This window comes from Melospiza georgiana, chromosome 2, assembly GCF_028018845.1.
Source record: "Melospiza georgiana isolate bMelGeo1 chromosome 2, bMelGeo1.pri, whole genome shotgun sequence".
In the NCBI taxonomy this organism is placed as follows: domain Eukaryota; kingdom Metazoa; phylum Chordata; class Aves; order Passeriformes; family Passerellidae; genus Melospiza; species Melospiza georgiana.
In genome coordinates this window covers 117,349,848-117,376,283 of record NC_080431.1, presented here as the reverse complement: position 1 = coordinate 117,376,283, position 26,436 = coordinate 117,349,848, and the positions used below count along the sequence as shown (strand labels likewise).

General features: G+C 44.4%; 1 protein-coding gene across 1 annotated transcript; it reads left to right on the top strand.

Annotated features, from left to right (window-relative positions):
- Positions 1-10,287: 10,287 nt before the first annotated feature.
- On the top strand, positions 10,288-25,208 carry ETS2 (ETS proto-oncogene 2, transcription factor). Its single transcript, XM_058018787.1, has 10 exons — positions 10,288-10,632; positions 13,645-13,716; positions 16,459-16,579; positions 18,114-18,233; positions 18,682-18,882; positions 19,494-19,577; positions 20,228-20,470; positions 21,193-21,456; positions 22,104-22,222; positions 23,668-25,208. Exons 2-10 carry the CDS (start codon positions 13,645-13,647, stop codon positions 23,881-23,883), a joined length of 1,440 nt encoding a protein of 479 aa, XP_057874770.1. The 5' UTR covers positions 10,288-10,632; the 3' UTR covers positions 23,884-25,208.
- The last annotated feature ends 1,228 nt before the right edge of the window (positions 25,209-26,436 follow it).

Below are 26,436 nucleotides of genomic sequence, written 5' to 3'. Positions count from 1 at the left end.
CTTATCTCCAGCCTGGTAACATGTGAGCCCTGATCAAAGGTTCCTGTTAACAGCATTTATTTCTGGTGTGATTCTCTGGAAACAAATACAGTCGAGCCCACGTTTCTTGCCTTTATCTCTGTGGGGGCACAAGGTCTGGTGTCTTTTATCTGCTCTGCTGCCTCTTATTTCTGAGATGTGTAAGAACTTTATTTCCCTCAGAACAGGAGATCCTTCCCAGCTTCAGTTAAAATTGACCAAATGGTTCAAAAGTTGTTTGGGGGAAACAGGAAGCCAGAACAAAAAAAAAAAAAACCTGAGTGACTTCGTGACTCCCATTTCCTTCAGCTCAACCCAAGCTAAAACACGTCCTTGCAGAGAAAACAAGAATCCCTGGAATAATCACTTGGTAAACAAACTTCTTCTTTAGGGATGTGCTCCTTTCAAGGGAATACACACAGAGGTGGGAGAAGGGAATATCCTAGAAAAACTAAATTCCTTTAGGTGTTTTCAACGTGCCTGAAACAGCAAAAGGAGTGGAGTGTGCTCATTTAAAATCCCTGCACCTCTCCCTCAGCAACTAAACTCTCCACTGGAGCATGTAACAACACAGGATACAGAGACCTAAGGAAAGGGAGGGAAGGTTTTAATGTCAGAATATCAGCTGTGGGAAGCCAATGCACTGCTAAGGATTCATGGGACATTTTCTACATAATCCTCAAGGGGGGTTTTGGTTGGTTTTTTTCTTGTTGTTTGGTTTTTGGTGTGTTTTTTTTTGTCATTGTTGTTTGGTTGGGGTGGGGTTTTGTTGTTGTTGTTGTTGCTTTTGTTGGTTTTGGGTAGGTTTTTGGGGCTTTTTTGGTTTATTACAAGAGGATGGTGCTACTTCATTAATGCTGAGCTTTATGGGTTAGAGTCCAGGAAATCCCAATCTGGAAGCATCATCTGTCCCTCTGTGCTGGCTCTGAGAGGCCCCTCCAGGGCTGGGCCCAGTTCTGCTCCTGCAGGAGAGCCCTGGAGGGGCTGGAGCGTGTCCAGGGCAGGGAACGGAGCTGGGCAGGGGCTGGAGCCCCGGGAGGGGCTGAGGGAGCTGGAAGGGGCTGAGGCTGGAGCAAAGGAGGCTCAGGGGCCCTCGTGGCTCTGCACAAGTCCCTGCCAGGAGGGCACAGCCGGGGGGGTCGGGCTCTGCTGCCAGGGAACAGGGACAGGAGCAGAGGGAGCGGCCTCAGGCTGGGCCAGGGCAGGCTCAGCTGGGACAGCAGCAGCAATTTGCCCATGGAAAGGGAGCTCAGGCCTTGGCAGGGGCTGCCCAAGGAGCTTTGCAGTGCCCATCCCTGCAGGTGTCCCCTGGAGGTGGCACTGAGTGCTCTGGGCTGGGGACAAGGTGCCCATGGGGCACAGCTGGCACTCCATAGGCTGGGAGGGCTTTGCCAACCTAAATGATTCTACAATTAGGACTAAATTCAAAAAGATCTTACAGCTCATCCAGTCCTACCCCTGCCATGGACAGGGACACCTTCCACTGTCCCGGGCTGCTCCAAGCCCCAGCCTGGCCTTGGACATTTCCAGCCACAGCTGCTGAGGGCAGAAAGCAAGCTGATAACCAAAATCACATCACCAATTTCTATGAAAAGGTGTATTTTCAATAGGATATGTTTTGACTCCTTTCCATTCCTCTGATGGTCCAAGTTTTACCAACCATGAGCCCAGCCTGCTTCAAGTCTTGCTCCTTTCCTCAGTCTCTTGGGCCTAATATTTGATAATTTGGGCATGGGCACAGCTGGTACTCCATGGGCTGGGAGGGCTTTTCCAGCCTCAGGGATTCTGGGATTCTGTGATTCACAACTCTGCCCCAAATGCGTTTGGTGTTTGGGAGCTGCAGCAAAAGCTCTGCCAGTTTGAGGCAGGGCTGCAAACTGCAAAAACATTGGGAACAGACAGAGGGTCCAAGTCCAGGGAATGGGTATTTAAGGATAATTGCCACCCATAAACCCTGGCACACGCTGGGTCTGGGTTCCCAGAAATGCCAGGTTATTGGGAAAGCACAGAAGGAATTTAAGGAAGGTGAGATCAATATCCCTATCTCTAAAAATCTGTTCAGTTTCTTTCCTGCCTGGCCAAAGTGTGTGTTCCCCTGAGATAAGAACTGCACACAACTCCAGTTTCTCCTGGGTTTACTCAGGAGCACTAAAACAATACAGGTTCTGCTCCAAGAAATCCAATGGGGATCAGCAGAGCTCCCCTGCACAGCACCTGAGAGTGTATTGCCTCCAAAGTTCAATTTCCATGCAGAGTGAAAGCTGGGATGTGAGGGGCAATAACTTATCACATTGCTAAAAAAGAAACTGAATTATTGCCATAAAGTTCATAGCAAAATCTATATTCTATATAATTTAAAGACTTCTGGGCAACCCTCAGCTTACTTTCTGAATCAGCCACGTTAAGAAAACCAGATTGCACTGAGACAAAGGAGAGAGAATGCACTGCAGGAAAGAAATGAACAATGTGGACAGTTTATTTCACTCCTAATTAAAAGATTTCCAATGCTGGGAGAAGCAGCAATGAAGTGCTGTGGCTGCTTATCTGCCCCAGGCCAGAGAGCAATCCACTTCACACCTGGGAGTGAGCAGTGACTCCAGAAATCTCAGTGCTGTCAGCAGGACAGCTCAGCCATGGAAACACTCATCTCCTGCGAGGAGAGAAGCACATCTGGCCCACAGAGGGGAGAGAATTCATGCCACTGGGGAAGCCTCTGCATGGAGATCTGTGTGGAGAGGAACTGCCCACAGCACTCTCTCCCTCTGCTTGGTGCGTCCAGGGCTCCACCAAAACCCTCTGTTTGTGAAAAAGACAACTCAAAGTGAAAACATGCTTTTAAACATTTAAAATAAGATTAAAAAGAGCAAAAAGAATACAAGGGTTTGATCAATCACAGCTTGGGTTTACTTTGTTTGTTGGGATTTTTTTCAAAATACAATTCACAAAGTGTTTTTTTGAGGCTGACTTTGTTGCTCCTAGGGGAGGAAATAGCCCTATGCCTAAGGTCCAGCAGATTCTCATGGGCTAAGGAAATGATTTCCCCTTGTTTAATGCCAGCCTGGCACAGCCTGTGCCCCTCAGAGTGTTTGCTGGCAGTGCCACCAGTCCTGTGTGTCACTAAGCTACTGCTGAGTGCTTGCAGCATCCAGGCTTCACACAGGACCAGGTGGCCACAGTGGACAGGGACATGTGGCCACAGGAGTGGCCCTGTCACACCCTGCAGGAATGTCTGTTCTGCTGGGAGCATGAGCAAGGCAAGGGGACCACAGTGCTCTGGGGGGAACAAGACTCATGGGTTGCCCCCAGCTGGATACTGGTGTGGGATATCACACCTATAACCCAGCCCACCCCAAAAAAGTGAATTATTTCACACTCCAAATACAGAATTTGCTTCCTAGGGTTGATCAACACAACTAAGTTCACTTTTTTCTCTGCTAATAATAGCCTGTGAAACCAGGATTGTTCCCAAGAACTTGGTACACAGCATATGTCTTATGTTCTCCACAAATATTAAACATTCCCCCGCCCATCCCTTCCATACTTCTCCCTCATTTGCTGCTGTGACAAAGATATTCTTTAATGAATCTCAATGACTCATCCCAAATGTTGTTTCTTTGAATTGTGATAAGCACTAGACAGGGTGACTAATGGCCTGTGTGCAACACCTAGACAACGTGAGCAATTCCTTGTTTGCCCAAACCATATTAGATACTGATAACAGATACAGGCATTGCACCTGCTCCATTGTAAAAAAGGAAAAAGCAAGCAGGACAGATAGAGCAACTGCTGCTTGTATTTGTACAAAGTGAATTTATCTTGTCAGTGTTCCAGAGAATGTATGTTGGAGCTGCTCTAAAGCTCTTTGCTCCTGTAAAAATGACTAATTTGACATTGTGCCCCTGGGGAAGTAAAAGCAGAAACTCGGCCAGCTTGGCTGGGATGGAACTGAGCTTCCCAGGGATGGCTGTGAATGAAACACAGGCAGTTTTCCAAGTCTGCCAATGTGGGCACCAGTGGACACAACCATTTTCTCATCCACTTATAGTTCAACCTGGCATTGCCTCTGCTTTTCCTACTTCTGTGGGAGTAGGGCTGGATTCCCTCATGGAGAGGCCTGGACAGCCTTCCAGCAGGAGAGGAGGTCAATCAAACAGGATGTAGATGTGACATATGGGTTATTTCAGTCAAAGTCAAACAGGATGTAGATGTGACATATGGATTATTTTAGTCAAAATCGCTCAATAGATGAATTTTTGCTCCAGACACTTCAGGCTGAGATCGTCAACACGCAGTGGGGTGGATGCTGCTCACTACAGTGCTCTACTCCTGAATTTTTGCTTGGGTCAGGAGAGAAGCCACCAACTTCTCCCTCACTCTTAGAACTTAGAAACACACATCCCAGTAGAATCCCAGAATTATTTAGTTGGAAAAGACTTCTAAGATCATTGACCCATCCCCACTTTGTCCCTAGCTTAGAGAACTGAGTGCCACATCCAGGCCTTCCTTGGACACCTCCAGGGATGAGGACTCCAAACCTCCAAAGCTTAACAGCCCTTCAGTGCAGAAATTCCTCCTGAAGTCCAACCTGAGCCTCCCCTGGGACAGCCTGTGGCAATTTCCTCTTGTCCTGTCCCTGTTCCCTGGGATCAGTGCCTGACTCCCCCTGGCTGTCCCCTCCTGGCAGGACTTGTGCAGAGCCACAAGGGCCCCCCTGAGCCTCCTTTGCTCCAGGCTAAACAACCCCAGCTCCCTCAGGTCCCAACACGCAGCACCTGCCCGGAATGAATTTCAAGATATTGTGTAAACAGAGATATTCTTATTCACTGACCACAGAGAGAGTCAGTGCTTTTAGTGAGGCTGTGTCCACTCACTGAACATGCAGTAAGAGGGATCCATGGGTGAAATGATGGCAAAAGGAATCAAGTGATTAGAAACGACTCTGTTCTCACTTTCAGTGCCACGAGTTCTGCCACTGCCCAGCACTTGGCTTGCACAGACAAAAATCAATGAGGGGAAAAAGAGAAGTGGGAGGTGAGGGATTAATCACAGAATATCCTGAGGTGGAAGGGACCCACAAGGAATATTAAAGTACAGCTTTTTGCCCTGCCTAGATCCCCAATAGTCCCACCCTGGGCATCCCTGTCCAAAGGCTCCTGGAGCTCTGATAGCCTTAGGGCTGTGACCATTCCCTGCCCAGCACCCTCTGGGGGAGGAACCTTTCCCTAAAATCCAACCTAAATGGCCCCTGGCCCAGCTCCAGCCAGGTTCCTGTCCCTGTCCCTCTCCCAGAGCTCAGAGCTGTCCCTCAGGAGGAGCTGCAGCCCCAGGGAGCTCTGCCCTCAGTGTCCTCTGCTCCAGCTGAAAGAGAATGAAGTCAGCTGAGAATAATAAAGAAGGCAAAAAGAAAACATAAAAGATGAACAAATTATACAATGCCAAGGCTCAAGCCCTGACACACAGTGGAATATGTCAGCATGGAAAATAATAATCTTAAGTCAGTGTTCCAAAAATATTCCCGGAGCTCACAGGGACAGTTCCCACTTAGAGAAGCACAAGAGCAGCAGTGACAGAGCTCTGAGCCACGGGCTCTCACACTCTGTGCTGTGAACATCATTATCTACACACCTAGGGCTAAGGCAAAGTTTTTAAACAGCTGTCACACCTTATCTAAGTGCCAGCACACAACTTTAGCAGCTATGGAACAACGATGCCAAACTCCTCTACTTTTTGGTGCGAGGGGGAGGAAAAAAGAGGCCCACACCCAGCAAGATGAATTCCTGCCCTCGCTGCACTGAAGGGCACATCACAGTGATTAGTGAGCTGACCAGGAGAATCACAAGCTTGTGCACAAGCAAAGTAATCCTTAAATGAAACCAGCAGGGAATAAAAGAAAAAGCTCTGCTGCTAAAGGAAGCTCAAACATACTTTTTTGAGCCCAGTCATCCAAGTGCAATTATTAAGCTCTGTTGTTTCTGAATACACTTGGCCTTAAAATATTAACATGTGCTTTTTGTTTTATGCCTCAGACTGCATGAAATGAATTAAATAGACCCAAAATGGTATGAGCAATCTCTCAAGCACTAACTAGTTTAACAACTAATCTCCTGCTTTAGTATGAAAGGTAAAGGTTTAGTTTTTCAATCATATGAGGCATCATCCTACAGTTCATGTGTTAGGCATCTCTCCTGTCCACTGGCAACATTATTTGAGGCATGCCTGCAACATTTTCACTTAATTAAAAAAAAACCCAACAAGCAGATGCTTAACCACTTCAAATTTTTATATTTTATGCAGCTGGGAGTTCACCTGACTTTTTTGAGAGTTATGAAGGTGAAACTTTAAGGGCAAAATGTAGCAATATCTGCTGCTGCTCAAACTTTGACACAGTATTTATTTATATTTTTTCTGGGCAGTAATTAGCCGTGTTAGTTTGCATGTGCTCAGAGTAATGACACACACACACAAATAACACTGCACTTTGTGACTCACTGCCATGCCTTCGCAGAAATTACCTTGCTCACACTCTGTGCCCCAAACACCGTGGGGAGAGCTCTCCAGTGGGGACAGCCAAGCCTTGTTTTGTTTTAGCTGAACAATTTATTTCAGTGAACAATCCATGTCTGACTGAAAAGCCGTCCAACACCCCCCCTTTCTCCCCCCAAACCTGTATAAATATTTTGTTTCAGCTGAGTTTGAATGGCAGAGTAAATGAGTTTCATCCTTTGTTTCAACCATAACAGTGCCTTGTTTGAAGTTGCTATTTCAAGCTGGGAGAGCTGGGCCTTTATTTTTCAAAGATGTTATTTCCTGAGACCCTTCACTCTGTGAACTTAGAGCCGGCCGCCACCACTGGAGCTTCATTGTTAATTGTCTTTTTTAGGGGCACAAATATACAGCCTTTCCTTTCAAATTCAGGATGCCTCTGTTTATTTATGCTGCTGAATGCAAACTCTTTGGAGGAGGCATCCCTGGAGCACTGGGAGGAGGTGCAGGGCTCTTCTGGATACCATGAGAGCCCACCAGGCATTTTTGGGGCTCCCAGCAAAGGGCTGCTCCCTCCAGGAGAAGGGAGGGAGAAGAGGAGGAGAAGGAGGAGAAGGAACACGTGCACCCCAAACCTCCTGAGGCAGAGGAGCTGAGCCAACATGCAGATGAGGGACAGCACAGCACGAGAGGGATTTTCACTGCCCTGTGTGTCCCTGTGTGGCGCAAGAGGAATTCTGGAGGAGTAAGTCACAGCTGCTCTGTCTGAGCTGCAATGCAGCCCTGCCACATACCTGCCTCCTCACATTCCCCCTCCACGCTCCAAACCTCGGCATTTTTAGCATCTTGTTCCCCCTCTTTGTTGTCCCCAGTGAGAAGATGGTGTGCAGGCAGCAGTGAAGCCTTTCCCTGACCATCAGCTGCTGCCCTTCAGCCCTGCAGCTGCTCAGATCAGAAATATGGGGCCAAATAATCCCCTTGGACAGCCATCCATTGCCAGGTACTTCAAAATAATCTAAATGGCTCCTTTACCTAAATTCATTACAAGAAAGTAACTCTTCTGCTTATTTCTGAGGCACTGTTGCAGAGAAAGGCAGCAAAAACAGAACTCACTTTCAGCATAGGTCCCCATTAAAACAAAAAAATTGTGATCAAGAAGGACTGAAAAAAAGTCTTAACTATGTAGATTACCACAGAAAAGAGAACTTTGCAATGTTTCTTTCTTTATCAGTTTTTTTTTTCCTTTTCCCTTCCTAGCTACTTCACTCTTGAGCACCACAGCTAGTTTTCCTCCACTCCTACAAAAAACCAAAAAACAAACAAAACAAAACAAAAAAACCTGAAAATATCAGAAAAAAATATCTCAGACGATTGCAGCTAGATGCTGATTCAATTATCCTTAAATTGATACCTAACTCCCCCTTTTGTCTCTGGCTCACCGTGTGCCAAAACACACAGGAATAAAACCACAGAAAATTGTGAGGACGGACAATTCCTAAAATAGAACCAAACACACGGGCACAAAACAAAAACCAAGCCAAACCTATTTTTTTCCTTTTTCTCTATGAGTTAATGATGTGACAGTTTGGAAATGAGCCATGCAGAGGGGACAGAGAATTAAAGAGGAACTTGGACTGCAGAGGAAAGTTTCAGCTCTGTGCTCTGACCTGCTGGGCTTTGGCCACTCCAGATCAGAGACTCCCCCAGGTGAAGCTTTCACTCACACTGGGAATATTCATTCCCAAATGTCGAATTGGCATTTTCCCTGCTGCCTCTGTGCACCTCTGGAGGAGCCTGGCTCTCCCTTTGCTCCAACCTCCCATTAAGGAGTTGAAATTAGCAATGAGATTCCCCATTAGCCTGCTTTTCTCCAAACTAATGAAACCCAGCTCCCCCAGCCCCTCCTCATACATCATCCAGCCCACTGAGCACAAACCACTTCTAATGAAGTCTATTTCTACACTAACAATAAGTAAAATTTAATGAACTTAAATACTCTTACATAAGAAGAACTGCTCTAAAAATACAACCTTTCAATAGAGCAAAATGTGGCCAGGTTAACAATTTTGCTCTGGGTCCCAGAATGTTAATTTAGCAAGAAATAAATAACTCCCAGCCTTTCATCTTATCTTTCTGACAGATGTTTCCCCTATAAAAAGGGTGTCATAATTGTTTTTGTCAGTGTTATAATTAAAATTGCTATGCAGCTGACATACAGTTTTTAATGGTTTCCCCTAGGATTATAGCAGATGTTGCCTTATTAGATCAGGGCTCTCCTGGAGTAAGAAATGTCATTGGCATAATCAAGACACATCTTTAAGCCTCTCAAAGTAGACTGTCACAATTTTCCCAGTAACATTTGACCCTAAGGGATGAAATATATCCTGCTTTTCTACGGAGAAAGTTTTCTGAGGAGTTTGAAAGAAACACTGAAAAAAAATCCAGTTTTTTCTACAGCCAGAAATAGCTGGAAGATACAGGAGGGAGCCCTGACAGCTGCACCAGCAAGGCCAAAGAAACTGTGGCTTTTTAATGGCAAAAATATTCACAGGCAAAGGTAAAGAATCAGCTGAAATCTGGTGAGGAGCTGCAAAATAGCAGTTAGTGGGCTCTTATTATAGGAAAAGTTACAACCCAATGACACAAGTGTTTTTAAATAAAGCAAGGTGGAAGAGCAAGCTTGATTCTAAAGGCAGTTTGGATCCCTGGTGTTCACTGCAAATCCAGGGAAGTCAAGGGGGAAGCAAGAGGAAAGGGTGGCTCCAATGGTCAGCCAGCTGGGAAGGGCACATGGGTCCCTTGTCTGCAGGCACACAAAGTGTTTAATATCATAAAATAAATAAATAATATAATAAATAAATAGTATCATAAATAAATAATACCATAAACAAATAATTTGTAGGTGATTTCGCAAGAGAATCAGGCAAGTTAGGTGGTTCCAAACTAAAAAAAGCCACCCAGTCCTGCTTGTCCACAAAATCAGGGGGAACTCACTTGGACAAAATAAATCCAGCAGAAAGTAACTTTACATTTTGGTGTCACCGAGCTCCTTGCAACTTTCCAAGGGCCACCAAATTTTATTTTTTTTTCCCCAAGGTGTGAGGAACGCCAACTCTGTTTCACAGGCTGCAGCGTCAGGATTCGCAGGCTGCGGCTTCGCCGTGCCGCATCCCGTTTTATATTAAGAACTCCCCAAAATAATTGCGGAAGGTGCGACATGACATAATCCCTGAAGTTCCACAGCACCCAGTGTCGCAGTTTGCTGAGGAAAATCACAGAATCAGGGTGGAAAAGATGGCTTGAGAGCATCGAGTCCAACTTTTGACAGTGCACCAAACCGTGGCACCGAGTGCTGAGCACCTCCAGGGATGGTGACTCCACCATCGAATGCCTTAATCAACCTTTCTGTGAAGAAATTCATTCTTCAAGAAATTGTACAAATAGACTATTTCCATTTGTAATTTTAGGGGTTAACGCTCCTAATCTCACCCATCTCGACCAGAGGCGTTAATTAAAAAACAAGCATGGAAAAAGTCCAGCATGAATTAACTCACGTATAGCCAGGGAGTGGGGAGGAAACAAAATTAAAAAACCAACATCCGTCTGTCGGAATGACATAAAACACCTTTTTCTTTTCCCCCCACTTTTCCTCCCCGAGCCGCTCTCAGCATCCCCGGCGCTGGCGGAGCGCGGCTGTGCCGGTACCAGCGACGACAACAAGCGGAGGGGCCGGGCTTGAGGGAGGCGGGTCCGGCCGCCTCCCCCCGCCCGCTGAAGAGCGCCTGCGAGGGCGGCCGGGCGGCACAGCGCGGAGCGGAGCCGGGAGGCGGCAGAACCAGCGCGGAACCAGCGCAGCATCACCGCGGGCCGCCCGCGCCCACACACCGCGGGCACCCGCCTGCCTTTCCCCGCCGCATCCCGCCCCTTGTGTGCCCCCCTGCTTTGGCCGGGACTCTCCGCCGGGATCAGCGTTGCTGCTGCTGCTGCTGTTGTTGTTGTTGGCCGGCGCGGCCGCATCGAGGATATTTTGGCTCGCCCAGAGGCAGCGGCGCCTCGATCCCTTGGACGCCGCGTGTGGGGCCGGGGCCGCCGCCGGGGAGGGAGCGCAGGAGCGCCGGCATCGGTGGCCAGGTGAGGCGGGGGAACGGAGTGGGGGAAAAGGGTTCATCGGGGTTCCAGGAGCCCTCCTGCTCCCCTCGTCGCTGCTGCTTCCGACCCGTGGGCCCCGCGGGTTCTCCCCGGGGATGGCGATCAGAGCCCCGGCCTTCCCCGGGTGCCGTGAGGGGTTGAGGGGAGCGGCCCCGGGCTCATTCCCCGGGGGATGCCGCGGCCCCGGCAGGAAGGGGTTAATGGGCAGCGCGCTCTGGATTTGGTTAGGAGTTTAAAGGGACTTAAAAAAAAAAAGAAAAAAGCGAAACGCTGGGCTGTGTGATCTGCCCACCGAAGTTTTTTATACGTGGGCGAAGCGTGTGTCATGTGTGTGAGGAGCCGCGCTGGCTCCCGGCGGAGCTCGGGGGCTGTACGGGGCACGCCGCTCTCTCCTACACTCTTCCTAAGGAGGCTACTTTTTCCTCTGAAAAAAAATTTGCCATTTAAAAGAAAAGCAACAACCAGCCATCGTATCCTCCTGCCCGCTATCCCCCTTAAAAAATTCCCTCAAAAAGCCAAGGAGGAATAATACTGGAGCGACATCAGATCCCTCAACGCGCTTCCCTTGTCCATGTGGATGCTGCCCAGCTGTGCCCAGCTGTGGGCAGGCACCTGGCTGCTGCTGCTGCTGCTGAAAAGAAGGCGATCAGAATTCAGGAGTATTAGTTAATAAGTGCCTGATCCTGTTGACCCTGTTCTGGTTCACCCACTCAGCTATGCGGGGGTGTTGAGGAAGGTGTCCTGCCAGTTAAACCAATTATAGCTGGCAAGTCGCAGTCATCAGCATTAGTGGAGGAGTTGGAGGTGAGGCCCAGTCACACCGTGTTGGGCCGTAGTGGCTTTTCTGAATTAAAAAAAAAAAAAGACAGTTTTCTAAGTCCAGCAGAAAGGCAGGTTTAACCCTCTGTGCCAATCCGCGTTGCCTTTCCAGCTCTGTTTGTCTGTAAGGGTTTCGTATCTCAGGGCTGGAAATTTGTGCTGCTCATGGGGAGAGAGCTGATGTGGGATGAGCAGAGGGTCTAGAAATTCCTCGGCTTGAGATATTCCACTGGAGTGTTGCAAAACATGCTGAGGATCTCCATGTGTTTTTCAGCCAGAGCTCGGGGTCTCATTTTTCCAAAGCTTTCCTTTAGAACAAACCCAGCGTGGAGAAAAACGGGCTTGGGTTAATGAGCAATGCCGTGTAATCAACACTTGGTATAAACCTTTTGTCTTAGGGCCCTAAACGACTCTAAAGAAACAAAAAAAAAAAAAAAAAGGCAGGAAGGAGAGAATCCTTTTTAGTGGATGGGGAAGTGCCTAACAGGATTTGTGGAGAGGTCAGAATTGCACACAAGTGCCAGGAATCTTATTTGTACTCCTAACCAGGGATCAGACCTCAACTTACAGAATATTCACAGAATATTTCCTCAAACACTCAAATCCCCAAGCCAGATATCCCTGGCCACCAGAGCAGAATTCAAAGGCAAAACAAAGGGTGTTGGAAATTGCCATATAGTTTTTAAAAAGCCCAGCCAAATGCAAGGATAAACAGTTGTTTAAACTGTGGCAAATTTAATGAACAGATTAGGATGCTTGCTGAGTGAGACTCACGCTGTGTGAAATTCTTTGCTGCTCAATGAGATGTGTAATTTAGATCAAATATTTGTACGTGCTGTTTGAGGTAAAAAACATCATTCAGTAGATTGCGCTTTTTGAGTAACATTAATGAATATTCTTTTCAGTGTCAGTTGATTTATTTTGTTTCAATTAGAAGGCCCAGTCAAGTTGAAATAGGCCTTTCATGTTAAGGACTCTTGCTATTTTTTATTTTTTTTTTTACTTTTATTTTTAAGTGATCAGCTATTTAAAAGGATGAAAGGGTTCCTTGTCTTTGGCTGTTAGATGTTTTTATTTTCCTCTCTGGTTATATGGACAGCTTTTGAATGTGTTGCCATTTTCAACAAGCTGGGCTTATTTTAAGATCCTAATTTACGATTTTTTTTTAATTTTGAAGTGATTTTTTTCCCTTGTGTTAACAGGGTGAGTGAGAGATTTGGCTTGTAGTAAGTGACCACAGTTTTTGGAAATCTTGATAGTGTCCTCTGTGATTTAAGTACAAGTGCATGTTTTCAGGCAGTTGCTGTGGAGCAAGGGAATTCACCCAATGCTGTGAAAAAAGGGAAGGAAAATTAAGAGTGTAGCTTGATAAGGTATCATTCACTGACACCTGCATTGCTGCATCACGATAAACCTAAACAATGGCCATAAAAGTGGCTTTATTCCTTATGTTTGATCTTTCCCATTGGATATGAATCTTATCACTCTTCTCCCTAAGTGATATATAGGGGGAAAGTCACACAGGCCTCACACAACTCTGTTCCTGGTGATAAAGGCAATATGATAAAGGTTTGACTTTAATGGCATGAACATATTGGTAGTGGTCCCATTATCAGCCCTTTAAAAAGGGTATTTCACTGCACAAACCCCTTTTCAATTGAAACTTAAGCCCTCTAAAGCTTTATAAATGCTTTAATCCCGTGTTTAGAAAATGTACAAGATAATGTGGTTTGGAGTAAAGGAGTCAAGGCCCGAGGTTGGGGACACTGGGAATTGACTTCTCTGATTATTCGTGAGGGGGTGAAGGTGTATCACAGTGTCACTCTGTCACTGCTCTTCCTCTGAAAGCCAAAGTCTGAGGTGAATCATGGCCTGTGAGAGGGCACAAAAAGAACACGAAACTGATTTCTTCAGATAATGGGTGAAAAGTTGGAGCACAGCCCAAAGAGACAGGTACTCAGTGAGCAAGGGGTTTTCTGTGGGCTTTGCAGGCAAACACAAATTCTGTCAAAGCTCTCCCAGCTGAAAAACAAGGTGGGAGCTGCCCTGTGTGCTTGGGAGGTTGGAAAAGCTTTCCCTGTATCTCACTGCCAGAGCTGGGTCTGGTAACATCTGGTAACATCTGCTTCCCCCTCCTTTGGCTGTGCATTTAATGGCACCCCTCTCCTTTTTCAGATGAGTGACTTTGGGGTCAGGAACATGGATCAGGTGGCTCCAGTGTCCAGCATGTACAGAGGAATGCTCAAGGTGAGTACCCTGGAGCTGGCAGCTCCAAACCCAGCTGGGGCAGCTCCCAGCAGTGCTCCTGTTGTGTTCCTGCAGTGCTGGAACAGGAATTGGACAAGAAGTGAGCACAGGTTTCATTGCTCCCCTCTGATCTTCTGCCAGAGCGTTCCCACTGAGTTCCACAGAAAAAGCAGGGCTGAAATGGGAAGGTGCAAATCTTGAACCCCCAGCCCTCTCCCCCAACAAGGCTTCCTCTCTCCATTCCCTAAATTTAAAAGAGGTAGCAAGAACTGAGCTCAGATTTGCTGGTGTTGGTGGAACTTGTGCCAAAATAAAGGTTAAAGGATGGGCAGCAGGAGATCTTTAATTTGATGAGGCTGGCAGAGGGCTGTCCTGATAGGACTGATCAGGTTTGGTACCTTCCTGAACCTTGTTTGGATTAAAACTAGGTTGTTCACTTCCAGCTGTTATTAATGGAAGCCAAATACATTGTAACAACTCCAAAAATCATTGAATTTATTTTATCTTTACAAAGGCTTGTGTCTGTTACCTTGTTTTGAAAGGAATTTACAAACTGAGGTTTGTAAATTTACAGTCTCTTACGACCGTAAATTTACAAACAGTATTTTGCAGAAATTTACAATTTAAATTCTTACAGAATTTACAAACTGAGGTTTTTAAATTTACAGTCTCTTAAGACTGAGCCTTTAGAGTACCTGTAAAGGCTCAGTTTGAAGTCCCCCTACCTATTCTTGCAAGTTGCTCTTTAATCCCAGTATCAGTTTTTTACCCGGCATCGATCAGTGTAAAGGTTAGGGAGACCCTTTCTGTTCTCAGTAGCTTTGAGGAATGGCCATGCTTTGAAGAATCAGTGAGGCTCTGGGATGCTCACTGCTCTGATGCATTATCTCCCTTCTTAACCTTTTCTTCTCTTCACAAAAAAATCCAAGAGATCCCCAACTTAGCATCTGTGTGCCCTTAGCACAGTGGTTGATCTAAGCTGTTCAGTTGTCACAGAATTAAGTCAGAGATTTGTGTTGTGCTCTGCTGTGGCTGTTCACATTCCATTTATTTCACCCTGCAATAATTACATGTATTGGAAAGCCAAGCAAAGTAGTTGTGAAACTGATAGGACGAGCAGGATTCATCCTGCATTGTGTTTTGCCTCTTTTACTACTATGAAATGAAGAACATGCTTGCGCATTAATTTTCTCCCTTTTGAAATCTGAAACCAGCACGGTATGGATTTTACTCATTCACATGCCACAGCATTTTTTCCAGTGACTCAGGAGAAGGGTCATTTACACAAAATGCAGGAGTTTCCAGATTGTGTTGAAAGAACTTGCCCTTTCTTTTAGGTACTAGAGATGAGTCAGAGCTTTTATCTAGTAATGTATAAAGAATCTTTTACCAGCAGATTTGGTAGATGTTAACTTTTTTTTATTCAGACATGAGCCTTTCCAAGGCTGCCTTTGACTTAGAGAGTATCTGAAACAGAGCTCCACAATTTGTCCCTGCTGTCCAGGAGATTTTTTCATGTAAAAATCAGGGAATGAGAGGGAAAATTAACCCTAATTTGCTGTTCCAGGAACATAGTTTAGGTTGCTTTTTTTTATTGCACATGAATACTGCCCTGAAAAATCCTTGCCTTGTCCTCAGCTAAATCCACTCCTTTGGCACAAGCTGGCAAATGAGTGTTTGCCTAAACCAAACATTTGCAAGTTGCCTTTGTCTCCAGCCATGGGCCAGCTGCAGCTTTCCAGAGCAATGTTCTATCCTCAGGTGCCTTGAAAAAAATCTCAGGGGCAACTTTTATCCATCTTTGCCTCAAGATGTTGCAGATAGGGTTTCCCTGTGACTGACAAGCAAGTTTCATAAGTTGTTTTTGAAGTTATTTCCTCCTCTGCTCACATTCCTTCTGCCCCCCAAAGACTGAAGTGGTTGGGGGGAATTTAGTAATTTCATACCAGTATTTCTGGCATATTCAATTGGCTCAAGTCAAGTTTGAAAGGAATTAGGTTTTCAAAATATAACAATATTTCTTGAATGTCAGTATATCAGTAGAAACCACTTTTATCTGGAACATTTTTATCAGTCTTGTTTATCCTTTGCTACAAAATGAAAGTAGAAGTGTTTCACTGAGCATCTGAGCACTTGAAAGACTTCAAATTGTGGTTGCTGGCAAATCCAGTAAGGCAGAAGTGTAAAAGTTGCTGTAACATCCTTCCTCAAGTCCTATAAAGCTGGCTGTGTAGCTTCAGTTGATGTGGTTCAGATGAGTTTTATCCTTTAGAAGAAAAAAACAAATTCATAAATCTACTGTAGGTTTTGTACTGGCATTTTCCCCATAATTTACTGATCTGCCATCAAATCCTCATCGAGTGAATAATCAATTTAAAGGGTTAAGGAAATGAGGATTTCTTGAAAATGCACCTGGAAATAAATATGTATTTATACACACATGAGCATTGTCTATTGTTAAAAGCCTCAATTACAGGAAATAAACCCAAGAATATCTTGATTTGGCTTTACTGTAAGCTGCAGCACATCCCCCACCTCGAGGGCCCTCATCGGTGGCTTTTATTCACGTAGCAGAAGCCGTGCCCTCATTGTGGTTGCATTTCAAAGCTGCCTCATTCAAGGTAGTGGTTGTGCATGATCTCCAGATCTAGGAAACCAAACCCAGACACTTCCTAGCAGAGGAGTTCACAGCTCTGCAGCAGAATGCTGACGTGGTTCTGTGTTTATTCTGTTCCCCTGCAGCGTCAGCCAGCGTTTGACACCTTTGACAGCTCCAACTCGCTTTTTGCTGGATATTTTTGCTCACTCAGTGAAGACCAAACGCTTCAGGAAGTGCCAACAGGATTTGACTCCACTTCTTATGGTAAATCTTCACTTTGCTCCTTAGTCCACTTGGTAGAGCAGAAATTTTTGGGGTCTAACATTTCCTGGGTGGTTTAATACACAGACTTCTGTGTACGTGCTTGGTTTTGTTCATGTGAGTTTCTTTGTGGATAGTTGTTGTTTTCTGTACTGGAAAGAAATAGGAACTGGGATGCAGTAGCCTAATAGTCTGATTTTTCATGGAAGAAGCCTTAGGAGTTTAAGCAGAGCTAAGAGTTTAAAAATCTTTAAAATGAGGATTTTATGTGTTTAAATTTGCAACATCTCAACCATAATTCAAGTGCACATATTCTGAAAGCTTTTTGATTCTCTGGTGTTAAATCTCAGTATGTTTTATTCCATACTTTAAAAAATAAGGTAGGGATGCTTTAAGATTTTTTTTTAATTATTTGTGTGTGTGTAGGTCAGTATCCCACCAAGAGTGCCCTACATATCCTTGCCAAAAACCCCTGACAAAATGTAGATATTTTACCTGATGCTGCTTTTATCTCCCCTTAGGGAAAGGAAAAAAAACCTCAAGCCCTCAAACCCAGAAAACCACAGGTCCTTTGTTCTAGTGTGATTCTAATCAGTCACCTGCTCTGGTCAGCAAAGCAAGTGCTTGCAGATATTAGGGAGGGTGTGGTAACAGCAGAAGTGAAGCACAAGTGCAGCCTGTAGATAGTCTGGGAGAGCAAGAGGAGCTGCACAGCTCTGAACGGGCTTGGAATCTGCCAGGAGTGACTGGGACAGTGGGAGGTGTCCCTGCCCATGGCAGGGGTGACACTGGATGGGCTTTAAGGTTCCCTCCCAGCCCAAACCATTCTGTGACATCATCCTGTGATAAAATGAGGCATCTTCTGGTAAAAATTGACCAATAAGAAAAGCTGAGTGGGAGCTGAATTTATCCTTAAAATAGAATCTTCTTGCAAATTTGAAAGCCAGTGAAGTAGATCAGTGATTTTTACTGACATATAATGGTGCCAGCTTTGTGGTTGGATGCATTATTCACCCCCAGCTTGTTACAAGTCACACTTGTTTGGTCCAGATGATGGAATAATCCATTGCACCATGTGCCTGGGTGATGAGATGTGATAAGGTCTGAAATGCAGTGTTGAGTAGTGCAAGCTGGCTCTTCACAACCCTGCTGTCAGTTACTTAGCTCTCAAATTAAATAAAGATTGTCTGGAGTTGCAAAGAAGTCTCAGGGCAAATTATAGGTGGTAAAAGAGGAATAAGCAGTCTCATTTCCCTTAAAAAAATAATCAAGCTTCCCTGCAACAAAGGCACTTTATGTAACTACTGAGAGTAAATAAGGATCTATGCATGGAAAGCTGCAAAGCTTTAATTAGTGATGCAATCTTATCAAACGAGTAGCACAGAGATTTTAGAGCATGGTGATCTCTGTTTTTAAACCACCAACTTTTTAGCATTTTTTTTTTAATTCTTCAAACAGTAAAAGCCAATCAGTCCTTTCAGTGCCCTGAAGTTAATGTGTCTTCTTCCTCCCCTCCACCCCTTTTCTTTTCTTGCAGAGTCGAACAACTGTGAATTGCCTCTGTTAACCCCGTGCAGCAAGGCTGTGATGAGTCAGGCCCTGAAAGATACTTTCAGTGGTTTCACAAAGGAACAGTGTCGGCTGGGTATCCCAAATAGTAAGTGTTTGCTATTTATAAGCTCTTTTTTTTTTTTTTCCTTTTAATGCTAAGGAGGAGGCTGAATAGCTGCTCTTTGAAAAGGAAAGAATGATGTCAGTAGGAAATACAAGAATGGATCCTATGTGAATCTGGCACAGCTTGCCTTGGAGAGGCCAGACTTGCTGGTGTTAAAAATGGGTGCATGGAGAGCTCATGCTTTGGCAGCAGGAGAGAGTCAAGCAAACTGAGGGCATCTCTGGTTGAAAGTGAATGCAGAAAGAAAAGAGAGAACTGAGTTGTTTGGGTTTTTTAGAAATTCAAGAATACATTCATTCTGAATTCATTCAGGACTCAATAACTTGGCTAAACAATTTTAGGTTTTTTTTTTAATTTACTGTTTTTTAAGGAAGATATTTGACAAGGGCCAGGAGTTATCTCTAAACGTTGGATCCTTCCTGTCTTGCAGATCCCTGGCTGTGGACTGAACAACAAGTTTGCCAGTGGCTTTCATGGGCTACCAATGAGTTCAGCTTGGCAAATGTGAATTTCCATCAGTTTCTTATGAGTGGCCAAGATTTGTGCAACCTGGGCAAGGAGCGTTTCCTGGAACTGGCACCTGACTATGTGGGTGATATTCTGTGGGAACACCTGGAGCAGATGATAAAAGGTAGTTAGAGAGCCAGAAAAAACTTTTGGTTTAGGGCTCTCCTGACAGAAATAGAAATGGGACTCAATTTCAACACTGGTTTCACTATGAAGGGTTTTATTGCATATGAGAACTCGAAATAAACTTTAAAACTTGCTTAATAACAGCATTATCAGCACTGTCAGTACATCCTTGGTATGCCAAGCACAGATGCAGATGGCTGCAGACATTCTGTGTGCAGGCTGAGTAGATCTGTGGGCAGGTTTTATTTGGGAAAATCACTGGGATAAGTGAAATCGGGGTACGGCCACTGTAAATACCCCATAAATAAAACAGCTAACCCCATAAATACAAAGTTAACCAACAGCTGGACCTTAAAGCACATTGCAGTTATTGTTGGTTTTAAGTTTAATGGGAAAATTCAATTGGTGGGATGGTTTTTAAAGCCTGTTGGGTTTTGGTTTTTTTTTTATGATTTCTGTCATGAGAGAGAATGCAATACAAATAGAGCATGGTACTAAAATTTTTGTGAATTTACCAAAATACTCCCAAGAGTCAGGAGCTTTCCATGGCATACAGGTTGGATCTTTAAAACTATAAAGCCAATTTTTTTCTTTTTCTCCTCTCCTCAGACAGCCAAGAGAAAACACAGGATCAGTATGTGGAGAACTCTCACCTCACCTCAGTTCCTCACTGGGTCAATAATAATTCCTTAAGTAAGTGTTTTTAAAAATTCATATTTTGCATCTCTCAGTTTATTCTAAGCACGTCACAGATTCAGGGTAGAAACAAAAAGCACCAGAATAGTTACTGTGCTTGAGGAGAACATTTGACTTCAGCTGCTCCAGCCTTTCCTTGTATTGTTTGATTGTCACCTGATTTATATCGGAAATCGTTTGAAGAGCAAAGGCTTTGAGAAAATGAAATTTCCTCTTGCTATGCCAAGCCCTCCATGTGTGGAGCACAATGACCACTCCCATCTCTAGCAAAAAGAGGCAAAAACTGAGAGGCAGCAAGAATTCTGTTTAGGCCTTTTTAAAGGCTCTGAGAGTGTGCTAGAGCTGTTGGGAGTGTGTGGGATGCAGTGCTGGCTCCCTCAGATTGTTTGATTGATGGTGTGTTTTATTCTACCACAGTCAGCCTTCAGCTCAGCCTGATTACACCACTTAATAGGGAGAGCCTTGCTCAAAACCACTTAAAACTTCCCCAGTTTTTTCTGTAGTTTCCTTGAAGAATGAACAATGGGCATTTGTGGCTGGCAAGTTAGAGGGGGATTTGCAGAATCTGATTTGGTGTATTTAGTGTATTAGTTTGTTTAAGGGTCTCCAGGGGAAAAATCATCTAATTCTTTGGTTTCTTTTTTCAGCTGTTAACGTAGATCAGAATTCCTATGGAATGCAAATGCCTGGATACCCTAAACCCCTCAGTTATCCCAAACCCAATCTCCTGACTGACGTCTGTCAGACTTCCACGGCACCGAATCTCCTCAACCCAGAACAAGACTTCCCATTGTTCCCTAAAACCCAAGCAGATGCTGTTGGTGTGAACTACTGTGCAGTAAACCAAGATTTCCCAAGGAACAATCTCAATTTGCTGATGGATAACTCTGGTGAGTCGTTATCTGCATGATAACCATGGGGACCAAGGCCGTGATCTGAACGCCTCTTCCTCCTTTGCATGATTTATATGGACAGGCTGGATTGAGGGAAAGAAACCATCAACACTGTCTTCTATTAATTGTTATTTTATTGTTGGATATTTTCATCCATATTTTCATCCATATTTTCATCCATATTTTCATCCATATTTTCATCCATATTTTCATCCATATTTTCATCCATATTTTCATCCATATTTTCATCCATATTTTCATCCATATTTTCATCCATATTTTCATCCATATTTTCATCCATATTTTCATCCATATTTTCATCCATATTTTCATCCATATTTTCATCCATATTTTCATCCATATTTTCATCCATATTTTCATCCATATTTTCATCCATATTTTCATCCATATTTTCATCCATATTGTCTATATATTTTCATCCATATTTTCATCCATATTGTCTATATATTTTCATCCATATTGTCTATATATTTTCATCCATATTTTCATCCATATTGTCTATATATTTTCATCCATATTTTCATCCATATTGTCTATATATTTTCATCCATATTGTCTATATATTTTCTTCCATATTGTCTATATATTTTCATCCATATTGTCTATATATTTTCATCCATATTGTCTATATATTTTCATCCATATTGTCTATATATTCTTGTATTTGTATTTATATTTATTGGTTTTATTTGATGCAGGCAAGCTGAGAGAGCACGAATCCAGTGACAGTGGTGCTGAGAGCTATGAGAGCTCAGATTCCATGCTGCAGTCCTGGAACAGCCAGTCCTCCCTGGTGGATTTGCAGCGTGTGCCATCCTATGAGAGCTTTGAGGATGACTGCAGCCAGTCCCTGTGCCTGAGCAAACCTACCATGTCCTTCAAAGACTACATTCAAGAGAGGAGTGATCCTGTGGAGCAAGGGAAACCAGTTATACCAGCAGCCATCCTGGCTGGCTTTACTGGTGAGTGCTGAGGCAAAATGGTCACTCCTATTTTTTATGTAACATCAGTGTTCCCTCCGAGCGTGTGCCATGGAGGTAGAGACCACTAGTCACAAATAATTTTAATTTTATCTGTTACTAAACAAAGTCTCAGGGATTATCCACCCAAAGCAAGAACAGGCAGGCACATGAGATCAAGAAAAAGCCAAATGCACTTTTGATCTGTTTGAAAAAGAGGGGAGCTTGGACAAAATCTCCCAGATTTGGAAATTCCCACAGGTGTTGTTAAGGCCTTGTTGCTGTAGTCCTTGCTGAAATAGGTTTTTTCCTGTAGGATCTTTGCCAATCCAAAGACTTCAGGACAAGCCCTGGAGCTCAAAATGCAGCTGTTTGGGAGGTGGGAGTGAGGGTTAAAGGATCCATATGAGAGGGAAAGCCATAACTTTTGTCAAATCCTTTGTTTCCATGAAAAACATGACTTCATTTTCCCATGGGTAATAGCAGGTTTGTGCTATAGAGTAAAACCTTAGGTTTCTTTCTGATCTATAAAAAAGATAAATCAGATTAATTACCAGGTCTGTGATACATGTCTGGTCACATACATTGCTTGTGGTTAGAGCTGGCAGAGGTATTAATTTGTGGTTTTTCTGTCTCCTCTTTCCCAACAGGCAGTGGACCTATCCAGCTGTGGCAATTCCTTCTGGAGTTACTGACTGACAAGTCCTGTCAGTCATTCATTAGCTGGACAGGAGATGGATGGGAATTTAAACTTGCTGACCCAGATGAGGTATGTGGCTAATGGGGGTGAAAACAAAGATTTTGGAGTCTGATCTGACCTCTGTGGGCTCAGTCTTGGATATAATGTTTGTTTAGCTGCGCATCAAATGTGGTAGTGCTGCTTTTGAAGTATTTTGGGAACTTCATTTTTTAATAGTGATGCATTTTCACTTTCTGATACTGTTGCCAGTAGGAAAATTATTGTATTAAGAGATAAAAAGTCCAGTGAAACTTTTAGATTTAAGAAAAAAGAGGGGAGAGGAATAATGAACTGCAAGGAGCTTCATAGCATTGAACTTCCAGTAAAGAGTTGTCCCCTGCTGCCTGGTAAAACTGTTTTTTTGAGAGAGCAGATTGAGCCAGAGCTCCAGGAGTGTTTGGACAAAACTCTCAGGCACGGGGTGGGATTGTTGGGGTGTCAGTGCAGGGCCAGGAGCTGGGCTTGGATCCCTGGGGTCCCTTCCAGCTCAGGATATTCTGTGATTCCTGGGCTTGCCCTGTGCAGGGCCAGGAGCTGCACTGGTGGTGGAGTCACTGTCCCTGGGGGTGTTCAAGGATTAAAGACTGGATGTGGCACTCAGTGCCATGGTCTGGATGACAAGATGGTGTTGGGTCTTAGCTTGGGCTTCATCTCAAAGGCCTTTCCCAGCCTGGTTGATTTTGTGACTCCTTCCAGCTGAGGATATTCTGTGTTTCTTGGGGTGGTCCAGTGCAGGGCCAGGAATTAGACTTTGGTCCCTATGGGACACTGCCAGCTCAGGATATTCTGTGATTTCTCCCTAAACCTGACCTCCTTAAGCATGTTTTGGCCCATCCCCTACAAACTGGTGTCTGTCACAGTGAGGGTGGCTGTGACAAACCTCTCTGGTTCCCTGACTTCAGTGTGAGGGTGGCAAAAATGAGAAGGAGCAGATTTGATGGGGTTGCCCAAAGGGAACTTTAATAAAGGGTGAAAACAACAAATGTGGAGCACAGTATGAGGGGGCAGGATCCCCAGACCTGAGATAAAGGGGAAGCAACAATATAGACACTTGGGGGTAGAACATTCTAGAACAATAACCATAGAGAGGAAACACGTAAGGGGAGCAGAAACCTGGACAAAATCCAGTAGGGGAGCAGAACATGGACAACTTAGCATAACAACATCAAAGGCTTCTGGGGGAACTCTCAAGCTCACCCTAAGTTAAACAAATGATTCCCAGGGCTTGAAACTCAAACCTGGGTGTTTTGGAGAAAAATCTGTCTGACTCTGGTCCAACTACCACTTTGCTGTCAGCCACCTCATCGTGGAGCTGCTGTTGGGGTCTCTGGTGGGATCAGTCACCAGCTCTTCTCTTGCGAAGTTGGGCCATCCAAAGCAAATAAAACGCTCTGACCGAGAAAGGGTTTTGTTTAATCAGCCACTAAGAAGAAGATGAATGGAACAAATTCTGAATGAATTTTGCTTTCTGGCAGGTGGCACGGCGCTGGGGGAGGAGGAAGAACAAGCCCAAGATGAACTACGAGAAGCTGAGCCGGGGCCTGCGCTACTACTACGACAAGAACATCATCCACAAGACGTCGGGCAAGCGCTACGTGTACCGCTTCGTGTGCGACCTGCACAACCTGCTGGGCTACACCCCCGAGGAGCTGCACGCCATGCTGGGCGTGCAGCCCGACACCGAGGACTGATCCCAGAGCCTGGGAGTCCATCTGGAGTCACCAGTGGTGGGGACAATGGCCGGGAGCCACGGCAGCCAGGCCCGCCGCGCTCGGGGGAGGCAGAGCGGGAGCTTCATCCGTGTTGGCAGCGGCCGGTGGGGCTCTGGGGAGGGGGCACAGCCCTGGATGCTCCTGGGGGCAGCGTTCCAGCTGCCTGCCCTGCCCCACACAGCGCTTTGACACTGCCCTGGAAGGATGGGTTGGCTGTGGAACCAAAGGTTGGCTGTGAGAAAACCCAGCAGAGCTCTGGCTGGGATGTTTTTGAAACACCGCCGTCCTCATGCAGTTTATTTAAAAACAAACACAAGCTAATTTATTTGAAATGAGCAGTAAGGAGAACTGGTATTACTTTTGTTTTAAAGCACGTTTTGTTATTGTTATTATTATTGTTACTACTCCGGAAATTTGCTGCATAGGTACATAACCAGATGTAGCAACTGTTAACATAAAAAAACCCCACCCTTTAAAAGAAGGGAAGGAAAATCATACCATTTCAATATTCAATTTGTATATATTCTGTGATTCCTTTGGAAACTCTGATGTTCCTATTTAACAGATACTGTATAGTGTAAATTAAACTAATTGTATGTGTGCTTTGAAATAGGATGAATGTAAACTCATCAAATGTGGGGTGGGAGGGGGTTTCATGTTTGTCTGGGATCTACAACCTTCTGCAAATATTGAATTGGCCTGAGAGACAGCAGAAGTTGTATGCTCAGTGTGCATGCATTGGGGGGGCAGGGAGGGAGGTCAGGCTCAGGATTTTGCCAGGACTGAAGCTGGCAAATTTTTGTGCATTTTGGCATTTTTACAGGAAACTAATGTTGTATTCTGGGACATAAAAGGGCCTGTTTGTGGTTTCTTCTGTAACTGAAAAATAAAAATATTAATATGGGTAAAATTACCTTTTTTTCTTTATAAATGGCATATGTTTTTCAACTTCTATGCATGTACTTTTAAAAAAAAAGTTTATATACAAGCCTTATTTTTTCAGTTCACTTGTCTCTTCCTGCAGTTTATTCTGTATGATTAAAATATGAATTCTATTTTTGGAAATAACTGTGACTCCTTTTCAAAGATCAGGAGGGTTTTATGTAGCAGCTATTTTTACTGCAAAAAAAAAAAAAAAAAAGAAAAAAAATCACTGGAAAAACGTACTTTGTAAGAAAGCTTTATTTTTTATCTGAGCTTGATGTACAGTTAAATGTGTTGTACAGTGTGAGAGGTTTCAAAATATGACTCTTCATTAAAACCTCTTGAAAAGAGAATTTTGTGTGTGCTTTTTGATCTGGAAAGTTTCAGAGTTCCTTCTTTGTTTGTTTGTTGGTTCAATTCTTATCCATCCTTCACCACCCTCAACAGCTGCAGGATGAAAAAAAGTAACCCAAAAAAAGAAAATAACCAGCCAGGCTTGGGGCTTAATGGAGAAAATACTGCAAGAATGTGGAGGCTGGATGGATGCAACCGCTCTCTCTGGATAGAAATTCGAGTTAACACCTTTGTGTTGTGCCTCTGAAAGAAAACTGGCAGCTCTGTGGTGTGAAAGAGCTGGGGGAAGATATGGAAAAACACAGGTGGGAAGACAACTTTAGCCTGAACTGTTCCCACCCTGTGCAAAGGAACCCTGCTGCCTCCATCATCCTCTTCTTCATCCCTCCACCTTCCAGACAAGCAGGAAATGCAGAAACATTTCCACACATTTAAAAAGTGAAAAATACAGATATTAAATAATGCTGGCCCTAAGCCTCTTGATCTTTTCACCAAGCTGTGTCTTGCTGTTGCTTTTGATGTAGTCACCCTGTGAAAAACCATGGGCTTGGGGTTTTTGGGGAATGGGCCTTTCTAAATGGGAGGAGTTCACAGGGTAAGCCCTAAACAGCTGCAAACTTATTTTTCCTTGTCCTTCAGCCTCAGTTTTCCTTGTCCCTGGAAAAAATTTAAAAAAAAAAAAAGAGTAAAGGAATTATAAAGGAATAAAAGGAATGAAAAAGGAAAAGAATCATAGAATGGTTTGGGTTAGAAGGGACCTTCAAGATCATCCCCTTCCAGCCCCTTGCTCTGGACAGGGGTAGTGCTACGTGTGGTCCTGATCCTGAAGGAATTATTTATTTTGTGTGAAAATAAAGTATGGGCTGTCAGGATGAATGTGAAATTTTTTTTTCCCTTTCTCTCACCATGGCTGCAGAGCACTAATTGTCTTCTCAACCTGGTCAAGTCCCACTTGCAGCCTTTTTTTCCCTGAACACGGAATTATTTCTTTATTTAGACTGAAACCATGGTTGCCTCTTGCGTGGGTGATCATTGAAGGCTCCAAATTAGAGGCTCAAGGAAAGTTGTTTATTTTCCTCCCCCAGTAGAAAAAAGAAATTTCATGGTAGTAGAAGTATCCTGATCCATGCAACCCACACTAGGGTGTTTGGAAGAAGTAAAAATATTCAAGAAAAACATTGGGACTGCCCGGGGGGGTGGTGGAGTCCCCATCCCTGGAGGTGGCACTCAGTTCTCTGTGCTGGGGAGAAGGTG